General features: G+C 34.9%; 2 protein-coding genes across 2 annotated transcripts; both read left to right on the top strand.

The window, feature by feature from the left end:
* Window positions 1-77: 77 nt before the first annotated feature.
* Window positions 78-6,374, top strand: LOC132201420 (uncharacterized). Its single transcript, XM_059627581.1, has 8 exons — window positions 78-103; window positions 163-601; window positions 716-798; window positions 4,701-4,879; window positions 4,940-5,038; window positions 5,095-5,294; window positions 5,591-5,715; window positions 5,768-6,374. The coding sequence occupies exons 2-8, from the start codon at window positions 483-485 to the stop codon at window positions 6,142-6,144; spliced, it is 1,182 nt and encodes a 393-aa protein (XP_059483564.1). The 5' UTR covers window positions 78-103; window positions 163-482; the 3' UTR covers window positions 6,145-6,374.
* A 13,980-nt stretch (window positions 6,375-20,354) lies between these two features.
* Window positions 20,355-23,159, top strand: LOC132200800 (chymotrypsinogen A-like). Its single transcript, XM_059626530.1, has 8 exons — window positions 20,355-20,414; window positions 20,757-20,862; window positions 21,202-21,358; window positions 21,423-21,604; window positions 21,684-21,779; window positions 21,846-21,997; window positions 22,655-22,811; window positions 22,878-23,159. The coding sequence occupies exons 1-8, from the start codon at window positions 20,367-20,369 to the stop codon at window positions 23,006-23,008; spliced, it is 1,029 nt and encodes a 342-aa protein (XP_059482513.1). The 5' UTR covers window positions 20,355-20,366; the 3' UTR covers window positions 23,009-23,159.
* Window positions 23,160-25,617: the final 2,458 nt, after the last annotated feature.

Genomic DNA, 25,617 nt, shown 5'->3' on the forward strand with positions numbered 1-25,617 from the left:
TTCTTTTGGGAATTTGTCAAATTTATTATCCAGTTTAGACACGTTTATTTGTTGATTCGTTTTAATGGAAAAATATGTTTTAGCAATATTATTTTGTTAAATGGTTTAGTTCAGTGGTTTTTATTTTGACCGATAATTATACAAAAGACGTTAAAATTCCAGCGTACGAGGAGAGTAAACAATCAAGCTATGATTTCGGCCTTTGTCACTGAATGTCAACAGCTTGTTGAGGGAGCACGCAACAAAAATGACAGATTACAGCTATTCTCTCCGGGCCGTCGATACCTTATCAATAAAGGCGTGCGCTGGATACACCTGCCCGACACAATTCCCATTCATAAAAATGCACGGCCCGCGTGAAATATTTACTTATCGCCGCATCCCCTGCGGAGGGGGCGCAGGCGCTTCAAAGCAAACAACACCCCAAATACACGTCCATCTAGTTGCTAGGTGACCGGGACACCAAACAATGTGCTCTGAAGATGGCAAAAAAACCTCTTGGCCCCAATTCTCCACCACCACCTCGAGGGAGGGGTGAAAATAAGAGTGGACATGACTTGACCATTCTCAAGACCGAACTGGAACACGAAAAAAGACTGAGGTAAAATTGCTTTATTGAACGGCGGGCCGTTTTATCGCATTGCTGCACCGAAGCCCGAGCCGAACACGCGGAACTCGTTAGCTCATTTTGAGACTCACAAACGGTTTTCAACAGGAGGACAATATTGTGGTCCAACCGCGAACTGCAAAGGATTGTTTACGAATTGGAAGATGAGATAATTCAATTGGATTCAGAAGGTACTCGCCACTTTTTAACTAAGCATTTTTATTAATTTATGGATGACTTTATTTGTAATCCGCACTTTTCCCACTTAAAAGAAAATATTTTAAACTCGTGCACATAGGAGAGCACAATTTACTTTTCATCATATTAAATTAAATTAAACAAATAAACGTAAAAATTCCAGTTTAAAATTGATAGGCTCTGGTATAAAAACCTGTATAAAGCGAGATAAATTTCTGTGGTTTCGCAATTTTAACATATTTCAGCTATAAGAATTTAGCAGACAAACCCAGAGTCGACACAATTGTGCACAATTATCTATCTGTGATGCTCAATTGGCCATCTGCATGCCGTGCTGTGTTTGTTTATGTGTGTGCGTCGTTCAAAAGATTTTCTCACAGCACTCCCACGATTTTGATCGGGCCGTCATTTCATTGTGTGTGTGCTCAAATTAGACTATCCTCCTCCTCCGTCTTTGCTCTTTTCATTCCGCCTCGCTTTTTATCTCAAACTCAGAGCCTGTGCGAGAGAGAAGAAGAGGAACAGCGATGGGGGAGTCTGCCGTGTTCCATGCCCTCTTGGTTTTTCTCAGTCGATCTCGTGCATGAACTTGGGCTCAATTTAACACAATCGCCCCTTCGGGCAAAACTGTCATTTATAATAACATATTTGGGAATATATAGACAGAGCGCGGGCAGCCCTGTGATGAATCAGAGCCATTAAATTAGGCTATGTCTAGCAGAGTTTAGTAGTTGTAAAATATATTATGCTGGACGCAAATTTTTGTAAATTTATTTTAACAAGTTTTAATGATGTATGTCTAAAAAATGTGTTTTCAGAAATAATGGGAATTTCACGCATGCTAATTTTTTTTTATTATTAAAACGGATCTAGAATAAAATAATTGTAAATAAAATACAAAAATTATTTGTTGTATACATTTTACTGTGGAAAAAACATTAGATTTTTATTAGAATATAACATTTTAAAAATTTTTAACAATATTGTGGTCAAAATGGATGTTCAGCTGAATAGTTTCCAAATGTAATGTTTGTAATGACAAACACGTTTGAAACTTTGACGGCAAAAATACTTTTAAAATAGCAAAATATACTTCGAGTTAAAAAAAAGACAATTATATTGTGTTAAATATTAATTATAATTTTTTTCTTAATAATAAGTATTTCTTAAAATTGAAAAAAAATTCTTCTCCTTGCTGACCTGATCAAAATGTTGCTTGAATCAGCAGGATGTGAATTTGGCCTGGGGCGTCAAAACCAATCCATTACGCATTGTGTCAAAGAGAACAGCGCAAAGCTTTGGGCCGTGATATCAAACAAGCGGCTGCGCGTTCGCCCCGAACTCAATAATTATCCTTCTTACTTTTGCATATTATTTCTAACATAAGTATAGAGGCACAAGAGGCAGGGAGCGGATATATTTTCCCCGAGACATGGTTGCGTGCAGATCGGGCGCTTCGTACGCAAATTCCTCATGGATTCCAGACGGAACAGGGCCCTGAGCGATCATTTTCGAAGAACCATAAGCTCTCTCGGTCGGCTTGACAGACTCATGTCTGGCAGAATTACTCGTGTGCTGCATAGAGAACAATCAAACGCATTAGGCAGACCAGTGAATTTGGTGTTAAATTTCCGTGGGAATCGCCGCTCTCGATTTGCGCTATATAGTTAAGAGATAGTGGGACGGCAACAGCGTTTGACTTTGACACAAACCTTCCTTACCTTGCTTTATGGTAGTTCTCGCATCACACCAATTACAGACAGCAGCCATGCAAAAGCCGGAAATTGTGCTAGCTAAAAAGGCACATATTGCAAAGAAACTGCAAACTCTAATTATTTTATTTGGAATTACATCAGATTGTTGCTGATAAGTAAATCAGCTGAAGGTTTTCAAATTTATTGCCATCATTTACAATTCACCAAATCGGCAAAGACCAAAAGAGCAAAGTAAAACATCAATCAATTATTGTTATTATTGCTTCATGAAGAGTAAATTTAATATTTTTCCCTCTTGTGTAAAGAGACAGATTTCTGAATTGAAATCTTACGAGACTTTATGTTTTATAAGCCTTCTTCTTCACCGTCTCGAGGCAGAGCTTCTCATCGTAATTTATTTTTACTTCGAAGAGAGAGGAGAAACATCTGCGTTAAGCTTTCGGCGTGTACGCGAAGGCAATATTTTGAAAGACAAGTGATTCTTGCAATTTACCAAGCCGAGTACAGTTTTAATGGAAAAAGATGGAAAGATAGACGCAATGCGAAAAGAACTTACAGGAGGTCCACGCCGAGCATCGAGGGTCCGCTACTTCAAGATAATAATTTAGGAATCGTAAGAAATAAGTTAAAAGCAAAAAACGTGATGCGGCTGAACTTGTTAAAATTTATCCCTGATGAAATCACGCACAATTATAGAACAAATCTACGAGTTATTATGCTATTTACTGTGAGCTCATTTGCTGAAAAAATAGAGAGAGAATAAAAATTGTACTAGTGCTCAAGAGAGAAAAAAAGGAAAAATAAAATCGCGGTGTGTGTTGCCGAGAGAGATATAATATTAAAAACAGGCTGACTATTGATTATGCAAATTTGACCTCCATGATCCAAAGGGGGCTTCCTGAAGCGGCACATCCAATTTTATTATCTTTTAATTCATCACCCCAATGGAATTTCTTGCTGGCTGCTGCGAAAAAGAGCCCGTGCAGCCATTACTCCAGCAGAGGGCCTATATATTTTAAACGCGGCGGCCGCCACCATTATGTGTATAATTTGCCATCCTCTTTTGATAATTTTATGCATACGTGCGTTTTAAATATTATTTATTGATTTCTCCTCTCGCACACACCTGCGGCCAGAATTAAAATTACAAAAACGAGAATAAGTAATACCACGGACGGCAAGTGGCAAACAATTTTTGGCATTCCCGGGTGTTTTAAAATAATGTGCGTTTTCCTTCAACTCATAATACACGTTGGTTAAAAAAATATCTTAGAAATACACGCAAGCAGCAGGCCCGTACGTTTATAAAAAAAACACGCTGCTTTCGTGATACAATTATGTGCGATACCGCGGTCGAATTATTCAACCGTGTAAACGTACATTAAGTTAATGTCAAGTGAGCTATTATGCTCTGCTCGCGATCATCGAGCGATCTTTCCTCTCTTAGTTCTCTCTTAAAAGAGCTCTTTTTCTTTTAACGTTTTAACTGAACGACGAGCGTGGATAGCTAATAAAAATAAATCCGGCCTCTCTCCTCGCTCTTTCACGTGGCCATGCACACGTGCACTCATTTTATTGTTATTTGAGCATCAATTTATCTCCCGATTTATGTTTATGGCCGCCGTAATTGGCGCTCTTTAATTTATTCACATCATTACACGCGCGATGTGTGCTGCGTGCGACATGGGTTTTATTTAGCTCTGCACAGAAATGGCGGCGATTTTTGTTTCTTTTAAAGACACGTTTTAACACACCGACAATTTCCAAAGCTGATCCATCGATTTTAAATTGATATTCATGAGATTCGTAGAGACGAAATGTATTAATAAATTATTATCATAATGTGACGAGAATGACGGATCGAAGAAGAATGGTACAATAAAACTAGCGGGTGGCTTATCTTGATTTAACAGGCCTCAGTTTTGTGTGTGTGTTCTCTGACCTGGAATATAGATGGGACCGTAAAAAATCGATGGAATATTAGAACTGTTTTGCTCTTCATGCTGTTAGAATTTTATTTTGTGCTAGTTTTGTACGTTTCCAATGCCTTGAACTTTGGTTAACTCCACAAGCACAATAGCACACGTTTGCACAACGTGGCAAATAATGGTGTCACAAAATTATAGATTATCTGGAAAATGCTGCGTAATAATGTCGTGATGAATTACTTTCTTTGGCAGATCCAGATCTGCCCGACCCTGGTAATGAGTGGTGGGTTAGATTAGTAGCGCAGAACGAAATCAACAAACAACTAGAACAGCAGAAAAAGTGGCTGGAGCTGGAGTTAGAACAAATAATTAAACAGAAAGAAGCCCGTCCTCCTAAAACCATGAATTTTGACTTAGATTTGCTCACTGAGGTAAAAATTTCAAAAACTATTATACCGTGAGATTTTTATATTCAAATTAATTTTTTTCAGACTGAACTAATTAGATTAGTAAAACGGCTTGAGAGGCAGCGCACTGACATGTACAGCACCTTAAGAAATTTAGAATGGAGACTTGATCGTGAAGGGAGAGTGAGTTAAAATTAAGGAAATAAAAATTTTACTATTTATTTACTTTTGTCTTACAGGAGCATCAGCGCTTAGCAGAAATGAAAACGATGCAGCAAGCTGAGCTCTATCACTACACGAAGACACTAGACCGGCTCAACAAACAGTCGCAGAGGGCAACAATAAATAGCAATTTTGCACCTTCCATCAAGTTGATATCTGACCCAAAATTGCCTCCATTAGATATAGTTCAGCCTCCAGCATCAACTTCAAAATGGGGGTACTTACAAGACGTCGTTAAAAACTTCCATAAATACCAAAACAAATTAATAGTCTTTTAGAACGCACGTTTTAGTTTCTGCATTATTTAATTTGAAGAATTTTCCACTTATCACACCAAATTAAATCCACCTAATATAAAGACAAATTAAATATACATATAATATTTTATAATTAGTTCCTTATTTATGTGTGAAATTATTATTTTAATTAAATTACTCTTGTCCGTTCTTGTAGTCTAAATTTGATGGCACTTGTAAATAAAATTTATGATTAAAAAATTTTTAAACTTACCAGTCAATCTTCTGAAACAAAGAGAACGTTCAACCCAAACAAGGGACCAATTAGAAGAACCGCGGGAGTTAGAAATTTGCCTAAACTCCAAGATAAGAAATCAATTATAACGACACCCAGGGGAAAAAGTAAGAAATTAAAATTACTGCGAATCAGTTTTTTAATATCAAGCAATTGCAGTTGACAAAAGAACGCGCAGAATTAAGTCGGGGAATAAGCAGGAAAAGAGAAAGGAAGATTCAAGATCAGCAACCAAAACCAATGAAGAAACCCCAAAAGCGGAAGAAAGCAACTCTACCAAAGGCTCAGCCTCAACTAACCGAGAAAAGTCGGATCAAGGTGATAAGGAAAAGGGCAAATCTGAAGTTGCAGATGCGGATCAAGAACTATCGAAACAGTTATCGGAAAAGCTAGAAATCACGGAAGACAGTACAAAAGATAAAAATAGCAGTAAAGAGGAAAAGTCAAATAAAGCTGGCGGGGATGGAAAGAAAGGTGGGAAGGATAAAGACCAATCGGGGGAAAAGAAACAATCAAAGGAAATTGAATGTAATTAAATTTGCACAATTAATGAATTTATGTTATATTTAAGTACATACAAATTATTGACCTTTCAAAATCAATATCCTTGATTCCTTTCAAGAAAAATACTAGAGGTCATGATGTGATTAAATTTAAACTTAACCTGATGAGCAAATCAACACAATAAAAGAGGGAATTACTTCGCATATTTTTACTCAAGGTTGTCAAAAAAATTGGCTTCCTGCCCCCAAGCAAAAATGATGGAAAGTATGTAGGAAAAATACATTTTTACTATGAAAACTTGGCCGAATGTCTTTTTCTGCAGAAACCCACCGGTTCGAACTAGCCATTCCACATAATTACACCCTAATTAAAACAAAACAACAAATTGGAATCTCGACTTTTTCGCCGTAAATGCCTGGGCGCAGGAGAAAGAAAAAGGCCGCGCGCTCTTTTCGGAGACTTTTTCGCCGTGCGTTGATATTTTTCATAAGAAACAAAGAACGAGTTTTGAAGGTATTTTTACCTGTCTGGAATTTATGAATAGTTTGGAATCGCGCTGCTGCTGTGCGAGAGCGCGCAGAGGCTGTTGCCGAGAAAAAGTAAGGTTTGTTTTTATGTTGTCAAAAGTTGTCTCCGATTCTGCTCTTTATATTCGCGGGGGGACTCGGCACATTAGGCAAAATGAACTGGTTAAAAGCAGCAGCGAGGCTGATTTTGACTTAAATTACACAGCGCCCATTCAGACCCCCAATTCTGCCAAACGCGACGTCAAATTAATTTTCTCGGAAGCTAGAAAACCTATTTGTGGTTTTTATCACCAACTCATGTATATGCGTTTTTTCGAGACGTGAAAATTCCACTCTATTTCAAGAAAGAAAGAGTGGACGCGCGGAGCAGGAATTCCTTTCGGTGACGGACAAGTTTGCCTCCCAGATCGATGCATGTAACAAAAGTGGAATCGTTACTCTTTATTTGTGTTATAAATATCAAGTGCGCGCGGCACTCCATTCTTTGTTTGCCTACGTGGCTCTTGCGGTGATGTAAAACCAGAATGTGGAATGCGGACGACTCTCGCGATTTTTCTCCAACACTCTTGTGAGCGGCAACTCCAAATAAAATAAATAAATCCTGATGGTACTAAAATTTTGAAAAGTTTCTCATGCTGCTCAAAAGAGTAGACAAATTAAAACTTTTGAAATTATTTTTTTTACATTGAAAGGTTTAGACGATTCCTTTATTTTTTTAAATGTTCTCACCAAAAAGATCCATTCATGAAAATTTCGTCTCAATTTTTGCGTCATTATAGGACAATTACCAGAGATTACATCGGCACGTCTAATCCGCAGAGATCAGAGCACAATAAAGCTCTTGGTCCTCGCTGAGGCACTTTTTCAGCTCAACGGTGGCCGATTTTTTTCGACCAGCTCGCAATCCAGCACTCCCAAGCGAACAATTCATCGGAATTTTAAGAGTTTTTAACACACAATAAAATCATAAACCTGCTGAGAACGCGGAGAGGCTCAAAAAGCTAGTCGCGTTTTTTCCCTGGGCAGTTCTGTGTTCGCCGTCCCCGAGTCGCTCGGATGGCATATTATGGTCTCTTACTTTAGCAGATCATTAACTACATTGTTCAACTGGTAAGTTCATTTACTAATATGGTTTCATAAAGGCGCTCACCGCTTTTGGCCGAGCTGCTTTCAGGCGGCCGCATCGTCATGAGAATATAATTGTTATTGTACCCGGCCGGGCTGCTGGGCAGCTTCGCCGCTGGATTTATTCATTTTGAACGTGCGCGCAAAAAGTGCACTCGTCAGCAATGACACCGAAAGTTAAACTTTCTATTTCGTGCCTTTTGAACTGGTCATTGTTTGCAAAACAAGGTCAAAGGAACTAAGCGATTGAAAAAAACCGATGGGATGCGTTAATTTCACCTCTAGAAAAAGTGAAATTAAATCAAATTCTGCTATATAGCATTTCAAAAGTTTTCATCAATAATCTTAAAGAAATAATAGAAATTGGAAATATTATTAAAAATTTAATTTTTCATTAATAAAAAAAGTCATATTCATATTTAGAATTGCAGATTAACAACTGGAATGATTTGAATATTACCTTTTTGAGTATTTATACTAAAATTATATGTTAGCCAAGTTCTTTTAAATTCATCTTCTAAAATAAATTTTTGTGTCATTGAAAATTAGGAAATATTTAAAAGGGAAGTTATTTACTCGATGAACCTAATTCATCTTGTGAATTTGTGTGAAATTATTGACAATTCATTGGTGAAAACGCTAAACAAACACGCGTGTGAGAACATCAATATGCTGACAATGGAGCCGGCGTGATCACTTCTTTTGGCAAAAGTGGCGCAAGCAAAATACAAACTCACTCCGCGCATCAGCCTGGCCCGCCAGCAGAAACAAAAATCTTATTTATCTCTTTAAACGTTGTCGAACACCGAAGAATTCATGTTCTCCATGAACGAGCGAGAGAGAAAGAAAGAAAGATGCTGGTAAAAAGTCGGGCGATCAGGTTTTTGACAATGGCAGCCGCCGCTCGACAGACATGTGACAAAAAGTGGACGGACTGATGCTGCTCCCTCGGCCGACCAGCTAGATCGCTCTCCTCTCTCTCTTTTGCGTTGCTTGCGTTCTTCTCGATCGGCAGCCGCACCAAACCCGTAAGCCACCGATCCGAACGGGACCGCCAGCCATTAATGGACCACGACTTGTACATAATAACCTTCACTTTTGGCCGCTTCGATCCTATCTCGATCGCCTTTGATCCACTTTTCATGCTAATACGGTCAGGAACTGAATTTCTCATTTCCTTGAAGACTAAAATAGCTTATTCGCAGGAGGAAATCAAACTTCATGAAAAAGCTGAATACTGGCTCATTCTCTGAAATTGCATAATGATTGAATTTCTCAGTCTCATAACCAAATACAACAATAAATTGAACAAAAAATATCAGGATAAAATTTCAATATAAATATTACATTTAATGGAAATTGCATTAAATCTGTAAGGATTATCAGACTTGCCCTTAACCCCATTCAATTGCTCCACGGCAACCAGCTCAACAAGAGTGCGTGACCGGTTGCCTAACTATAGTTGACAAGGGGTTCTAGAGGTCTCTCATGTAATGATTATATAGTATTGAAAACACAATGTCATTTTAAGAATCCACAGTCCATTATATCCCAGAGCTTCAGAGGCTGAATGTATGTTTTAGCTTCCTATTCCTGCCATTGCATATTTCATTTTAAGTTACATTTAAAAGTTGTGGTACATTAAAAACACAATTTGCAACTAAAAGTTGTGTAAAGGAGAATAATTATTATTTATTAATTGATACTTAATTTATTTTTTAAAATATCATAATTATGAGTAACATTGAAATAAATTTGTGTCCTTTTGTATTAAAAATTATTTATGAGCAAGATAAGTATGAGCATTTTTTGAAATGGTAATTTAGTAACAGGGCATTTTTATTTGTAAAAATAACATATTTCCAATAATATCATCTTTCTTTTAATTTTCCAACAGCAAAGAAGGACCACCGATGCAAGGAAATGCCAGGAAATAAATAATGCTCAATTTGATTTGAATAACTCTCTAAATAAATCACAAAATTAGGCGATGCCTTCTGCAACACCCATAAGAGAGCAGACTTCCCACTGACTTCCCACAAACCATATATTTTTTGGAATTTTTCATTTATATTATTTGTAAAGAAAATTATCAGCAAAATTAAACGTTTTGGCAAAGAAATAAGCAAGAAATAACTGAAATGAGCATTCTGCATTGTCGAAAATATAGATTCTTATAGATTAGAAAACCACAGGCAGGCTTTTTTGAGAAACCGATTGCGGCAGGTGCGGTAGCAGATTAAAAAGGCGAGAGATGAGTCGGAAAGACTGATATTATGCTAATATAAAACGCGGCGATTGTGCGGCAAGCCGAGGAGACACCGGCTCGGCGGCGGCACTGCTGCGTCAAAAAAGGGTTGATATCGAAGTCAAAACCACGCCTCAGGTGGGTGATGTGATTGGGCGGTGTTGTGGACACGAATAACGAGCCAATCAAAATGTTAAGACCACTTCATTTCCTGTCTGACTTGTTTTATTTTCCAATCCTCTCTAATGTGTAAGTACACCCATCAGAGACAGAGCGCAGAGACGGCCTCTATAGTTTAATAAGCCCCTTTCGTGCAAAATTTATTACATATAATGCGTACGTGTTTTACGTGGGCTTGTTCCTGCGACTCGGCCAAAAGCATAAGATTTATGCTCTATTGGCCAGAATATCACTGTGTAATTTGATTTTGAAGTGAAAAATGATTCAACTTAAGTTATGAATTGAATTTTTATCACGGCAGTGTTCGTATGCGTGCATAACCAGGCCGCGGTCTCTGTCATTTAAAACACTTATTAAAATTTTATGACTAGGACTTCTGGGAATTATGCTTTATTGAATCTCCGCTCTCAAACGGTGAACTGCAATTTCTATGCTTGGTAAGTTGGTAGCTATTGAAATTAATGCAATTTAATAATATCACAATTCGTTGGTTTTATTTTTCATTTTCACTGAAATTTTTGGCAAATTTTTTGTGAATATTTACAAATAAATAAAATTAAAATGTAATTTTAAGAAGACACTTGTTTACTGTCAAATATGTATATCTTTGGATTAAATTAATTTAGGTTGAATGAGAAATTATTTATTTTGTAAATCTACAGCTTTCATTTGCAAATATCCCAAATATCAATACTACTATTTACCTCTATATAAATTTTAAAAAAATCTGAAAGCATCAAGAAAAAAAAATATTAATTTTTTTTTAATTATTATTTATAATAAGATTTAAAAAAAAAAATGAAAAGTAAAAAAAAAATTATAATACACATTGTAATAGCTCTAAATAAAACAAAAATTTGTTTCATGTTTCACGTGTTCTGATGTAGATAAATATAAAAGCTTCTCTTCTATCCAGTTTTTAAATGCAAAATGCAACAATAACAGAAAGTGGGTAAGAAGTAAAAATTTACTACTGAAATAAATTATTACATATCTGTGAATGTATCACCTAAAGAGAGCGAATTAACACTAACTAAACAGCTTCCATGGAAGGTAACAAATTTTACTTCTACCTATCGACAGATCTTTAAAACTGTTCTTATAACGATGAATTATAACATAACGTTTTGCGGTCGAATTATGTTTGATGACTGATTGGTAGCAAAGTAATTACACAAAACCAGATCAGGTGAGTGATAAAATGAAGCCAAGGTCTTTAACAAACAAAACTACATCATTAATTTACTAGTAAATCATCACCAACGAGAGGCTGCGATATTAATTAAATTATCTCTCAGCCGGTTGATTAGTTTGTATATTATGATGAGAGAGAAAAAGAGAAGTGTTAATAGCACCCACCGTTCCAATTGTGCAGGGCAGCTAATCCCAAAAGGTAAGAATGTTTTGCCTTTTGAAAGTTATCTTGTGGGTGGTTATTTCACAGGCTGAAATATGAACAATTAATTATCAGTAAATTGGTATTTGTGTTGGTTCAGGACTCAAAGGTTGGGAAGTTCAGGTGTTACCTGTCAGGTTAAGTCGGATCTGAGACGACTGGTTATTAATGAGATGTTAGCACGGTCACAATCCTATCAACTGCAATTCATTATATCTATTTGAATTAAAAACAATATAATATATGAGTTTGAAAATTCTATTTAACACAAAAGGTGCACAAGTAAACCCATTTATTATTTTAAATTTAAATTTTTATGAAAAAAGAAACAATGAAAATATTAAATAATATTGACAGTAAAGGTATAAAGGTACTTGATCGTTGCATATTTCGCTTTTATGTTGCAAATAATAAAAACAAAACTGAATGGCAATAATTCTCCCTTTTAAGACATTGCAATTTTACTGCAGGCGGGAGAGCGAATCCTGTTTTTAAATGCAATAAATCGTAAGCACATCATAAAATATGTGAATCGCATTACACATTATGTGAGCAAGCAAGCGCTCCACTGCACAAAACACACGACAGTATTAAAGATCAGCGGGGAACTCGCGCGGTGAAATTAAAATAAATTGTCAACCGCGTTTGGTCAAGTGCGATTGACTCCACTGACCCTTGCATTAAAGGAACACGCAACATTTGTGCAAGAAATGTGCTGTGCGGCGTGTGTAAAATGTGTATGTGATGATTGTCTCCTGTGCAGCATTTATTTCTGCCGCAAAGCTGACGCGAGAGTGAAGTAAAATTATAATGATTTATTTTGAAGCAATATAATTGGAGGAACAACGAGCGGGATTATTTAAGTTACAAGATATTACACATTGCTAATTTTATATTATAAAAAGATTTAACACCCTAATTAACAATAATTGTATAAAGAATTCAATCTAAACACTAATTTATTCTACAGTGAGTAAAATGGTATGTATTTACAATTGAAAATCTATGCAAGTCAGCAAAACTGAATTAGACGAATCTTGAAATCACTTGAAATTAATAATTATTTAAATAAATAATAATAATAATAATAAAATATTTATGTATTTGAATTAATAAAATAAATATTATGCTATAAGTAGCAAAAATATTCACGTACAAATGGAAAAATTCACAAATATTGTTTATAAAATATGATTTTAATACAAAATTAATTAAAATAAATTTTAATATGTACAATATAGAAGCCAATAATTACTGCATACATGATCCGGATTTGGCGATCTCCTTTCTCATATGCTATTAATTCATTCTCTCAAATTTGGTCATCGCGGCACACCAAACAGGGTGGAGCTGCAGCCTTTGCAATTACGAAATCGTTTCGCGTCTGCAATAATGAGCGACTGCAAATTATTATCTTGGAATTATATAAAGAACCAAGCATGCGCTTCGAATGACAAATGCATCGGGAGCGTTACCGAGAACTGTGGCAACAGCATTTCAGCGTCGGCTCAGCAGCAGGGGAAAAATGACGAGAAACGACAATTTCGAGGCGAGTTTGTTGTATTAAATAATAAACACGCAGCGAGCGTTGGGCTTTTTTATTGTGTCTTCACGGGAAATAACTAAATCAGGTTTTGGTCTCTCGAGTGCGCCGCCGACGACGACGACATCGGCCAGGTAAGTTTTCGTTTCTCTCCTTCTTCTGCCGCGCGCACTTGTTTTTCTCGCGGTGGAAAAATTAATAGTGTATTCACACAATGGGAACACTATCGTTCACAAAACAGAAAGGCTGTCAGTGTCAATACGGACACACTGACGGCTCCATATGTATGGGACCACTTTTTCTGACCGCATAAGAAGTGCAACCTTTTCGTATGTATATTTAAAGCAGATGCACTCTCTCGGTTCTTTTCTTTCATCTTTCTTCGGCTGCAGCGTCGACGAATGACGCGAGTGTCCGATCGGTTTATTGATGTTTAATTCATCGAAGGACGGGTTTTGTCTTAATAATCAATCACAAGCAAATGATAAGATGGAAAAAAGTAGTCTGTGCAGCGTCGGATCTTTGCCAGTTTCCATATTTGGCGTGATTTTGCTTATTAAAAGTGCAGCAGCTGCAGGTCTTTTGGATTGCAGCTTTTTCCAAATCAAGCAATGTTTCATGAAGCCATGATCCTTTAATATGTAATATTTTTACAAGCAGGCTAATTTTGTTGGTAATAAAATTTCACTATAGCTGCATCAAAGTGAAAAATATAGTTCACCAGAATTAATGAAAAAATGTTAATACTATAGACAATTTTTATGGAAAATATGAAAATAAATCAAAATTAGTAAAATAAATTGAAATAAATAATTCAAGACAGTGTAGTTCACAATATCATTTTGATGTAAATTTTAAATTTCAAAATGTTACATAAGAATGATTACTGGTTTTAAAAATGATTATTTAATATATGGTTTGAAGAATTCAAGAAAAGCTAATGAGTTTTTGGAATTTTGGGTGTTGAAATCAATAAAAATAGAGCAAGTATGATTCACTAACAATTAAAAATCATTTTTCCCAGTTTGATTAATTAATTTCAATTGGTTCTATTTAGTGAATCTTTTTTTTTAGTAATTATTCAATTCCATATTGGCCTTATTGGATGATGATATCTATAATTAACGCTTATAAATGCATTTTATTAATTTAATGAAACATTTTGTCAAATCAATGTACGTTTGCACTTTGTTATTGATTGTTTGTACGACAAGAATAAGAGCACTCGTAAAAATATACAAATAATACAGGAAGATAATTTTTTTTAATTAAAAATATGTATAATAGTTTTATAAAAAAAAAAATAAAGTAAAAATACATTCAAATTATTATAAAAATCAATTTTTTTTATAACAAAAATATAAAACTTTGTTAACAATACTTTAATTTGATTTGAATAACAGTGTTCATTAATAAAGTCCATTTTTTATTTAATAAAAAAGTTATAATAATTTAAAATAATTAAATAGACTGAGATGGAGACTTCATAGCGATTGCTATAAAATAAAGTAGACGGCGGTGAGAACACGGTGACTTTTGTTCTCAGCTACACACTATGTACCTCATCAAACGCTTGTCTTTTCGCGTAAAAGCGCAATGAACTTATTGCCGCGCGGCGCAAATGGCTTCGTCCTTTGTCATTTCAATGTTCGCACGAGAAGAGAAGCCACTGACCAGACAAGTAGGAAATTACATCATTATTTTGCAAGTTGTGTCCCGCCTCGCGTGAAATATCCCCGAATCACCGTCGCGCCGCCGTCGCGGCGAGAAAACCTGTCATTCAAATCGCTGGCCGATTGAAACGTCCCCCGCAAAAACGACGCTGAGAAAATCAAAGAGCACTTCCTTTTATGGAAGCGGCGCGAATAATATGTCTCTCGCCGCGACTTCGACCAGCTACGAGTGAGGAAAATTCAATCTTTCAAGCGTCATTAGCACGTCCGGACTGCGACTTGCAGAAAAATTGGCTTGCAATGATTTATATTTTGAAATATACTTGAGATGCGTTGCGAACAAAAGGAGGATATGTGGTTGAATTCACCTCTTCTAAAAAAAATTGTTCCGCGGTTCAAATTTAATTTCTTGCTTTTTTTTAAAGATGCAATGTATTTCATTATATTTGCACGTTTTGCTAAAGAGATTGTGTTATATCTCATTGTGCAGTACAAGTTTTTCATAAAAATATTTTAAAAATCAAGGGCTTTGGCTTAAAACTTCCAACAGACTAAAAATTCCTCGATGCCAATTCAAAATCAAATTAGTCGCATTTCATTTTGCTTTTTTTCCTTTGCAGAGATTTTCATCACAATAGTTCTTGTAAAAATTAAAGAGAAACTTGTAAAAGTAAATTTTTAAATCAAACAAATTTGAACTGCAACTTGAAAAATTTTAATTTTATAATGTGTTTTATATAGCCAAAAATTATCCAACAATGCTATATTTAAAATACAAAAGTGGGGGAAATATTCTTGTGATTCTGCAATTTATGGAGAAGGAAATTTTAATTTCAAATGTTTGAATTTTATCTCATATATAGTATTCACACTCAATTTAAATGGAGATGATAGTGATAATAAAATGCAAATTTAAGTAAAGTCTTAATTAATTATAATCTGTATTATGGTTATTTCTCATATCCCTATATATAAAAATAAAAAAGATTTGTTGCATAATAAATTATTTAAATCAGCCCCTAAATATTAATTCAGAAAAGTTTGGTTTAATCGGGTTTAATATGATTCAGTTTGTGATACCCAATACAAAACTCACGTCAAGTCGTTTGAATGGTTTTAAAAGATCATCCTCTCCAAAAACGTTAAGCGTTTTTTTAGCAGATGCGGTTTCCGGCTCTTTGGCTGATCTTTGGCGCGAAATAATGTTTGCGTATTGCGCCCTGCGCTGCAAAATGACGATCTAGCCATGAGTTTTATTTATAATCATCTCTCATAAGTGGGACGTCGGGCAGGCAAAAATATTTTGGCCTTCACACTGGGCGACACAATAAGTACTCACTTATCCTTATGCATTATTTACTTTTAACTCGCCAGCCGTGATGCGCGGAGAGTGAGCCGTGCTGGCCGCGCGGTGTGTGTATTTTATACGGTTTGAGAATTATAAAAAAATTTATTTATGATACAATAAGAATAATAAAAGGTGTCTGGCACCTCTTTAAAATGTTCGAGTGCGGATGAACACCTTTCAAAAGTTTGTGCAAGTCACTTCGCCACGGCCGCGTGTGTGGAGAGCCAAGAGTGCGTATGAAATCATTAGAATATCTGTGAAAGACCTCCTTAAATAAACTGTTGTCTGCATGACTGGATGAATTAAATTTATAACACACACACACTCTGCAGCAATCACGTAGATTTTTGTATTCAGCGTTTATTTTGTTGTTCCTGCTGCCGCGGCGTGGCTCATCTTTTCTTTTTCCTTTCCTTTTTTGCCTCTTTCAGTTGCTGCATGGTGCGTGTCTACTTAGACAAATGGGTGTACACCCTTTGATTTCTTGCAGAAGCCACTTGAGTTGGGAAATTAAAAATCAGTATTTTCACAGGTGGCCTTGGAAGATCTCTTTTATTATTGCGATTGCAAGAAATGAATTTCGCTAAGGCCATGCTGGTGTTTCAATAAAATCAATTCAACAAATATAATAAAACAATATTTTGCAAGAACTAAATAAATTATTTTTAATTGAACCTTTTTAATAGAATTTTTTCATTTATTTGATGAATTGGCTTAAGAAGGTATAATGGTATAATGTATAATAAACAAATTAATTTCAAATTCCCAAATTTAGATTTTTTATTGACCAAGAAGATAATAAATAATACTAATGCATGAAATCTAAAAATTTATTTTGTATTTTTGTAAATTCTTTTTCCGATCCTCACATTTTTTACATTTCCATCAAGAATATTAATCAATTTATGCATTAAAAATAAATATAATACAAATGGTCTTCCATCAGTTCTATGTTGGTTGAGCATTTAAATTTATTTTCTTTTTAATTAAATTAAACGACATGCTTTATAAAACAATTTCAATCATTCCTGCATTTTTATAATGTTTTCTTTCCACTTCATTAATCCTTTAGGATGATTCGACAAATGTGTATCATTTTCTACTTAAGCGTAATTGCAATGCAACAAAGTGATCCTGAATAACGTAATGAGTGGTTTCGTGCGCCGGACAATAAAGTGATATCCAGCAAACGGAGCTCGGATGGGTTTCGAGGAAAATGACAGTGTTTGTGGCCGGTGCTTTTTACCTCTCACCATCTCTGGCAGGCGAATTTATTTATTCCCCTCACACATATCCACAGCCGTAATAACGTCGCGCGCGGCGTATCATTGTAAGGCGGGTTCACAAACGCAGCCAGCAGAAAATGTGTATCTCTGTCGGCGCAATTATGGCGGGCGGTTCGGTCGAGGAAGGATGGTCATTTTATTTAATGACAGCCTTTTAGCAAAATTACACATCGCGCAGTGGCAAACAATACTGAGCGAGGTGATTTTATTTAACTTTTTCACCATCGCCACGTGTTTGAGCTCTAGGGAAAATTTCTCCTCAAAAACATTGGAATATCTGTAAGAAATTGCAAATTCTCTCCATATTTTTAATTAGTGCAAATTTGGGTAAATAATTAAATATGAATTAATGGTACATTTAACACTGAACACTCAAATGCAACAAAAAAATTCACAAAGGAGAGAGCCCCCCCCCCCAAAAATAATCTTGACCTGTTGTGAGAGAATAGACAAATTGAAGTACGTGTTCTTTTGTTTTATATTTGCTGCTTTTACAACAATATGTAATTAATTTTAATAGAATGTTAATAAAAATAAATAACTTATTATAATTACTAAGTTTATTAAAATAAATAAATAAATACCTCTGCAATAAAAATTGTAAAAATTAAATTAAAATAAGTTTTTAACATTTTTTATAATAATGTTGTCTTTGAAATATTAAATAAAAATTATAAAATTTAATAAAAAAATTAAATATAAATTATATACAAAAAATATAAAATTCTGTTTGTTATGCATATCAATAATATTTTAAACTTGTTTTTAAACAATTTTTTAAAATTTTCAATCGTTGAAGTAGAGGCACAAACCTACGCATTTATCCCTCTTTAAAACAAGTAAAAGCGTGCTGTGCAAAAGTAGATCAACAATTATATGGGACTTATGAGACAAAAAGAACAGTTAAATATATTGGCAATGCCCTTAGTTAATTAATTTCTCATTAAAATTAGGTTAGGTTTTTTACATTATTTCAATTACTTATTATTTTTAATTTAGAATTTTTAAAGATTCACTTTATAAAATTGATAGCAAACTAATTTAGAGCAAGGTTGTTGAAGATCTTGACTTTTAAGTTGAAAATTAAATTCTTTGGCTTGTATCCAACAGCCCCCATGTGCGATAATATCATCCACACATTCTTGGACTTGTAGTCATCATCTGGGAGTCAATGGTCACCAAGTGACGTCACCTGGAGTGAGGATAAATTTTTTTGACATTTTGCTGCATAAAAAATTCTATTTTGTGTTCCTCACATTAATCTTCAGTTGATTAAAAAAAACTTACATTAATTTAAATGAAACAAATACACATAAATGTTACTGAAAGTGAATTCAGTGGAAAGGAGACGTGGACAAAAGGGCACCTGGGAAAAATGTGAGGGCATACAAAATACCGAGGCAGCAGAGAAACGATAATTCGTCTTCTTATTTTTATTGCCGCGCGCTCCTCATATGTATATTCATGAGCATCTATCTCACGAGAACACAAATAGAAAGAGTGAGTGTGTTTTTTGTGTATCGCTGGGCTGCGTAAGGTGAGTTGAGTGACTGCAGAAGAAGAAGAAGAAGTAACAAGTTTGGTTTGGAACATGATCGATTAGGAGCCGTTGTGAGTATGACACATGGAACTGCCCAATGTATAAAAATGGCCCCGGCTGCCTTTTTTATTCCTGGCCTCGCTCACTGCGAGATGTTGCGTGTTTCGCTCGGTTGGGGGTGGCACTCTCCAGACAATATGATAGATTTGTGACACAAAGCGTCAGAAAAGCAACACGCAAATCTTATTACGGAACAATTGGAGTCGCCGCGGCGCGAAAGTGTTGCCAGAGTCGCGCCCCGCGAGCGCCGAGCGATTTTCGGGCGATGCTGCAATAAATTGCCGGATCGGTTGCTCGCCCGCCGCGACCTCCGACCCCCAAACCTCGCGAGCGCTCTCGTGTTGATGATGTATTGTTTGTTTTATTCAAATGTGTATTTTATTTGCGCGCCGTGCCGTTTTGATGTGAAGGTGTTGCTTTGGTTCGCGGAACTTGTCAGTTTTATCGTCCGTCGTGTCAAATATATTTGCATTATTTGCATCTATTCGTTCTGCGGTTACCTCATTGTTACATACAAAAGTTGAAGTTGACAAATGCTTGCTAGGAAATTTTGAAGTTTTGTTCATTTTATAAGTGAGTTAGTTTAAAAATTTTAGATTGTATGCAAATAGTTGTCGAGTTAAAAATTGGATCCGTGTTAAATGAATCATAATATTAGTTAGCTTTTTTTACTTTGCCGAAAAGAGTAATAAATATATTGATTTATTGTCTATCGAATTAATACACTTAATATTTATCTCCATGTGATGGTTGGGTTGATTGGTTTCAATTTTTAATTTTATTTAGCAAGTATGTGGAAACATTGCCTGATACTTGAAAATCATAAATTTATATTATATGTATTATTTACTGCTAGAATAATCTTGACTTTTCAATAAAAATTTGGATTTTCTTTTAATTAAAGGGCCTCTCATTGACTTGTTTCATTTAAAAATAACATCAATGTCCAATGTTTTTTTACATCTTGGCCATCATGAATAAACCCTCGATCGCGAGAAAATTCTATATAAAAATATTTAAATATTCTTTGGCGGCGTTGCATAATACATATATGTGCTATTTTCAATGTTGTCTGGAACATTCGCAGCCTCAATAACTCATCATGACCCAATTCCGCCGGACGTAATAATTCAACATGCAGTCAGAGAAATGCAGTTTTGCATTTGGAAAGTAATAAAACCGCGAGATAAAATCTTTGAGCTAGATTTTCCCCATTTCCTAATGCCATAATTTTCAATGCTTAAAACAAAAGAAAAAGCTTGACAGGAGACTATATAAGTAAGTTGTATTTTTCATGTCATTCATTCCATCAGTTCAACGTCGATCTGATGTATGTAGCGATGAAGAGCCTAATATTATATATGTTATCAGCACAGGTAAGATTTTTTTTTATTTTTACTTTAATTTCCATGCATGTCTATTTTGAAAATAGTGTACTTCTTTTAAAGAAGTTTAAAATCAAGAAATGTGGTAGATAAAATATTGTTTTCCCAGGGAAAATTTCTCCTGAAACAGTGAATGTCATTTTCAAAGAAAAATGAAAAATTGCATTATAATCGGTAGTTAAAAATGTCAGAATCAATGAATAAATGGAAAATAAAAATAAATAAATCTGGAATAATTTTAATTAAGGGATATCAATGAGCTCTTAATAGAGCGGAATTTTTTTAAATTCGCAATAAAATTGAATAATGAATGTTTTTCGTCGCAATTTCAAGCTGGCTGTGCTGGCTGTTACAGCATCTGTAACAAATCAGCAAGCCGTAAAAACCGATGATGGAGCTATGTCGCCTGACGTAAAAAACAACTCAAGAGCTATCGTTTGTAAAGACAAAATATTTCACAAAGAGTCCTCAATATTGAGCTATATTACCTTAAAATCACCGCACGCGTCAACAGAGTTATGAGCTAAAATTTTCATCAACCAAATCTCGTCCTCCTTTCTTGCGCCTTGTATGCATTTCTTAAAAGTTTCTATAAAAGAAACCCAGATGCAGTTTGGCTTGAAAAATTGAAAATTAACTTGATTTCATTTGGGTCAAGCCTCAGATCTATAGCCCGTGATCGTTGACGCGTGATGGATTTTGTTCAAGAAAATGGATACTAGATTAAACTATTATTATTATAATCAATATCAAACGTAATAATGATTAAATTAAATAGCTCCTCAAATCGTTGGCGGCTCTTTGGCCACCCTTGGGCAGTTTCCATGGTACGGCTTACTCCGCGTTTACGATGGTGTAACTGGGGATAGTGCGGGGATGTGTGGAAGCTCACTGATTTCAAGCACATGGGCACTGACTGCTGGTCACTGCGTTCCGTAAGCTTTTTTCGATTGAAACTTACTCTGTAAATTAAATAACTGTATTAAAAAAAATCACCAGTTGGGAAATCGACACAAAGAAATTTGATCTCTTTGTTGATTTTGGAACGATAGTGCATTATCCAACATCCCCTGGATCAGTTACAAAGAAGGTCACTCCTTACCGGCACGAGGAATTTGTATCATCGGCAGCTTATAATGACATTGCACTATTGAAATTGGAATCAGCTGTCACCTTTACCGGTTAGCATAATATATAATGTTTTAATTTAAAATTGCATGTTTCACCAACAATAACTCAAATGTGATATAAAAATGGCAGCCAACATCAAGGTGATTGCACTTCCGTCAGCGTCGGTATCGACTGCTCCTGGAACAACTGCCGTTGTCAGTGGCTTCGGTTGGGTATCAGATACTAGTACAAAAATATTTTTTTACAAATCCAACAGATTTCATTACTTATGTTCCAAATTTGAAAATAAAGCTCAGGCAACCAGTAACGACATGAAGTATGCCACAGTTCTAATTATTCCTAACGAAAACTGCACCGCCGAGTACAAAAATGCAGATAAACCATTTGAGCCTGCAAATATGATTTGTGCCAGAGCACCTCTTAATGATCAAGCGCATTGCAACGTAAGTTAATTTGGCAATATCGCCTACTGTTTTTGTGATTATTTTAGCTGACAATTTTGCGATACCTTTTTTTATAAATACAGCCTATAGAAAAAATAGTCAAAATGAATTTTTTACAATTTCCACCCATATGACCAGTTTTAGCCAACTTTGTAACTCTCTCTGCCAGACAATCCTTCAATTAAAAACAATCACTATTAAACCCCACCAATGTAAAACATATTGGAAAGATATTTATATTTTTTTCATTATATGAAAATGTGCAATCTTCTGCATTATTATTTGGTTTAAAAAGAAATGTCAAATCCGGTTAATCAGGATTAATTAGGAAATTGAATGCACTTTTGTATGCAAGACTAACATTTCATTCCAATCAAAGTTTTGCAAAATCCTATCATCAAATTTATACATCACTCATATAATACATATTTTTAAAATGGCACAGATTATAGCAATATTAGTTTTAAATTAAAAAATAAATTATTCCTTTGAATAAAATGTTCTTGAGGTAAAGCAATATTATTTATAAATAAACACTTTTGTCCTAACAAAATAAATTCAGAGCTATTTGAATGCTCATTGACTTTGAATCATCAGCAAACATTTGAAATTTTTTTATACATCATTATGTTTAAAACTTACAATGTATTATTAAAGGGAGACAGCGGTGGCCCATTTGTTATAAATGCTGCATCAAGTAGTCCAACCCAAGTTGGCATTGTGTCCTATGCAGGAGTTACTTGTATTGGGACCTCATCAGTCTATACCAGAGTCAGTTCATACACATCTTGGATTTCAAAGACAATGGCGAAAGGTAAAAACGACGCATATGAATAATATAATAACAACCAAGTTTTTTTACTAAAATATCTTGATAAAGTCGATGCTACCAAAACAACCACTACCAAAAAGACCACCACCAAAAAGACCACCACCAAAAAAACCACCACCAAAAAGACGACCACTAAAAAGACTACGACTACCAAAAAGCCAACCACCAAGCGAGCCTAATTGTAGTGTCGATTAAATTGAAAAAAATTTGCAAAGTATGGATATTTTTGTTTGTCAAATAAACTTTTTCGGTATTAAAGGTTGGCGTAAACTGTTATATTTTTACTTCAATTCCTTCTTGTATAGCAAATATTGAATACACAGGAGAATTATTATATTGTTCCTCTCTTTTTTACTTCTTCACGTTTAAAATTGTTCTAAATGTTAATGAGTTGTAATGAGCAATCCAAGTTTTACTTCAAATAAAAAAATATTATATTTGATATTAAAGCAAGCAAATTTAATTCAGGAAAGATTTTTCAACAAGAAATTGTTGCAGAAAAACACTCTAAAACTTTCCATTTTAATTTTTTTTTTCATTGCATGATAGTTTATTCAGTAAAATCTAAAATTATTTTTTGCCAATCATTTGCACACTGGCTGTAGTTATTCCAATATTATTTCAGCGAAAAAAGTTTATGCCAGCGAAAATAAATGATGCTTGATTTCAATAAAGACAAACCCAAAATCAAAATAAAATTAAAAAAAGACAAAATTGAGTGGCGCCTTCTGCGCCACTAAAAATGGCACAGGCCGACAAGACTTTGTCTTGGCCTGACCCTAAAAAAAAAAATAAAAAAAATTCTAAACATAGGCAATTAATTTGAATTGATCGTATTTTTCAACAGCTTCTGAAAACCTGAAAACAATAGCAGTTTAGGATATATACATAAACTATTCATCCTTTTACAATGTTTTTTTTTTATTTCTTTAAATATGCATTCTGAATTTCATGGTAAAATTCTATGCAACGCACAGCTTCACAGCAGTTTTTTTTTTAACAAAAACTAAATTTGCTGCGGAGCAAAACAAATAAATGTAAGATTCTTCCTGGTTTCAATTGAATGCCTAAAGTATAGAAAGTCGTGGTGCTGAACACAAGCAAGATCCAGCAGCAGTGCAGTCCCCCAGGGTAGTAAAACACACACTCGCTCTCAGCTCTTCAGACAAAAGGCAAAGAGCGTGGCAAAAAGGAGGAAGCAAAGCACATGCAGCACATTCAGCACAAAATCGGACGGACGCGCGCGGCGAGAGGGCCAGCCAGGCAGCCGCAGCAGTTTACCTGCTGCTGAATAAATTAGTCTGGCTAGCACAAAAGACGAGATTCACAAAAGATGTTCCACTTGCAGAATTAGTCATACAAAGAGAAAACGAGAGATTTATTACTCTCTCTCTCTCTGGGGCTTATTTTACCTGGGCTTCTGCTTGGCCGATTGTCATCCTTGAATGTTCCCTGCTTTTATTTTCGGAGTACTCACGTGTTAACCGTACTCCTGAGAACAATATTTTCATGCGTGTGTCCTTGCCTGGTTGAGAGCCAACCCAAAGGGTTGTAAATCAATAGCGCGAGAGTGGCCCTCGCACATTTTTAAATTTATAAATCTGCGCCGCGGTTGGAATGCAACTTTTCATTTGTGGAGGAGCAGAGGCCACCTTGTGAGATGGTTGGTTTTTGGTAGCTATGCATGCCGAACTGCTGTCGTTTCGCCTCTTTATGCCGTGAATAAGTGGCTGGAAGATAAATTATCATTATTTGCCTGCGCTGCCTCTTTAGCTGCCGTGAGAGCAAAGCGAAATAAAAAATTATTGCATGTTTAGGCTGTTGACCGCTCAGAACTTAAATTTTGAATTAAAGAATCTTTAAAGAAGTATCATATTATGAATTTCATTTTTATACCTTAAATAAATCAAGGTTGTTTATACTCAAATATTTTACGAAATGGAAAGATAATGAGAAGATTAACTGAAGAATATTCAAAATTGCAGTGGTGACAAATTTTATATTGAAACTTTGCATAAAATTATTCACAAAATATATGGAGTGTTTTTGACTTAAAATTTAGTTCATTCAACATCGTGCTAAAGTTGAACATAATAAAAATTACAAGGAAAAATTAGGAAGCATGAAATCTAGCGTAACATTGCACAGTGTGTAAATTAATTTTCCAAAATTTTGGATTTATATTAATGTAGTATTTGTTACTATTTGTAGTAAATGAAGATCGTTATTCCCGTTAACAATTATTCAGCTTAAAAAAATTGATATTTTAAAAAAGTGAATAATTGTTAAAAAAAATTATATGGATTTTTCCCCTGTATTCACAACTTATATTTTAATTTTAAGATTTTAATTTTTATGTTAGGATGTGGTTTTCAATTTTGCTGATTTTTTGTTCTTTCTTGCTCATGAAACAGGCAGACTGACCATAACTGGTAGAGCCATTTGTTTGTGAATAAAAACAATTTTTGCAACGAGGAAAAGCCTGGTCCCTTCATTTCCATCAGATTAGCAGATTATAATTTAACATTTAATGCAGGGGAAAAGAAAAATTTATTTTAAATTTTAGTTGTAATTATTTTTATTGGCATTTTCCCAGTTTTTCTGCTGCCAGTTTGCCTTAGCTCTATATATATAAAATTTATAACTTTAGATAAGAAGCTTTAAGCATTTCATTATACAAATATAGACACAAATGGGAATGCGTGTAATAATTAAAAGGAATCCCGCCGAGGACAATTCAAACGTGTTCGTATGCATATTAAAACGTTGTTGCTCATCTTTACGACCG

The sequence above is a fragment of the Neocloeon triangulifer genome, unplaced genomic scaffold (assembly GCF_031216515.1).
Source record: "Neocloeon triangulifer isolate White Clay Creek 2 clone unplaced genomic scaffold, ASM3121651v1 ptg000014l, whole genome shotgun sequence".
In the NCBI taxonomy this organism is placed as follows: Eukaryota; Metazoa; Arthropoda; class Insecta; order Ephemeroptera; family Baetidae; genus Neocloeon; species Neocloeon triangulifer.